Here is an 803-nt window from a genome sequence, read left to right as displayed (position 1 = left end):
CCCCCCCCCCATGCCAGGCTGGTACACACGGAGGATGGCAACTATTTACTGGGAAGTGCTTCTGGAGGAAAGTTGAAGTGTGTGTCTACCTGTTCGGGAAAGGTGGCTCAGAAAGTGGGGCAGGGCTGACACTTCCTCCGAGGTGTTCAGGGTGCACCCCCCACAACGGGCCCGGGGCGCGCCCTCCGCCCGCTCCTGGGCGCCCCAAGGTCACCTGCCCTCCTGGGCGTCCCCACCCACCCCGAGCTCTCACCAGAATAGTAGGTTGGCCGCGACGAAGCCGAGCAGGCTGCGCAGCGGCCTCTTCCAGCTCAGGAGCTCTTCCGCGCGGCAGCCCAGCCACAGCACGGGCTCCCCCAGAAGCCAGGTCACGGCGGCGGCCACCCCGCCGGCGGCCTCCTCCACCTGCCGCCCCCCGCCGGCCGCCACCGCCCCTTCCTCCTGCGCTTCCTCCCCCTGCTCCTCGGGGGGAGCCCGGGGCGGCGGCGGCGACTGCAGCGCCGACTCCCCGACCGCCGGAGCCGGGCATCCCTCGGCGGCGTGCTCCGGAGGCGCCGGGCTCGCCATCTTCAGCGGCGCTTGCAAGCGGGGACGGGCACGCGCGCGGCGCGCCTGGGTGTCGGCGCCGAGAGGGCGGCGGGTCCCCGCGCGGGGCGCGCACCGCGGGGCGCTGGCTGCTGGGTGCCTTGTGACGTCAGCCCCGGCGGCGGCAGCGGCGGCGGCGGGGGCGCCTCCCGGGGGAAGTGGGTGCGGCCAAGTTCGCGCAGGGGCGGGGCGCTGGGCGCCGAGGGGCTGGGCGGTGT

General features: G+C 75.1%; 1 protein-coding gene across 3 annotated transcripts in view; it reads right to left on the bottom strand.

Moving 5' to 3' along the window:
• Positions 1–582, bottom strand: part of RETREG1 (reticulophagy regulator 1) — a 124,068-nt gene extending 123,486 nt beyond the window's left edge. For all 3 annotated transcript variants that reach the window (XM_040630535.1, XM_040630536.1, XM_040630537.1), the window contains exon 1: positions 254–582. In XM_040630535.1, the coding sequence (XP_040486469.1) occupies positions 254–567 (314 nt within the window). In that variant the 5' untranslated portion in view covers positions 568–582. The remainder of the gene's footprint in view (positions 1–253) is intronic.
• Between the last annotated feature and the right edge of the window lie 221 nt (positions 583–803).

This window comes from Ursus maritimus, unplaced genomic scaffold (assembly GCF_017311325.1).
Source record: "Ursus maritimus isolate PB19 unplaced genomic scaffold, ASM1731132v1 scaffold_15, whole genome shotgun sequence".
Taxonomy (NCBI): Eukaryota; Metazoa; Chordata; class Mammalia; order Carnivora; family Ursidae; genus Ursus; species Ursus maritimus.
This window is presented reverse-complemented; position numbering and strand designations above follow the sequence as displayed.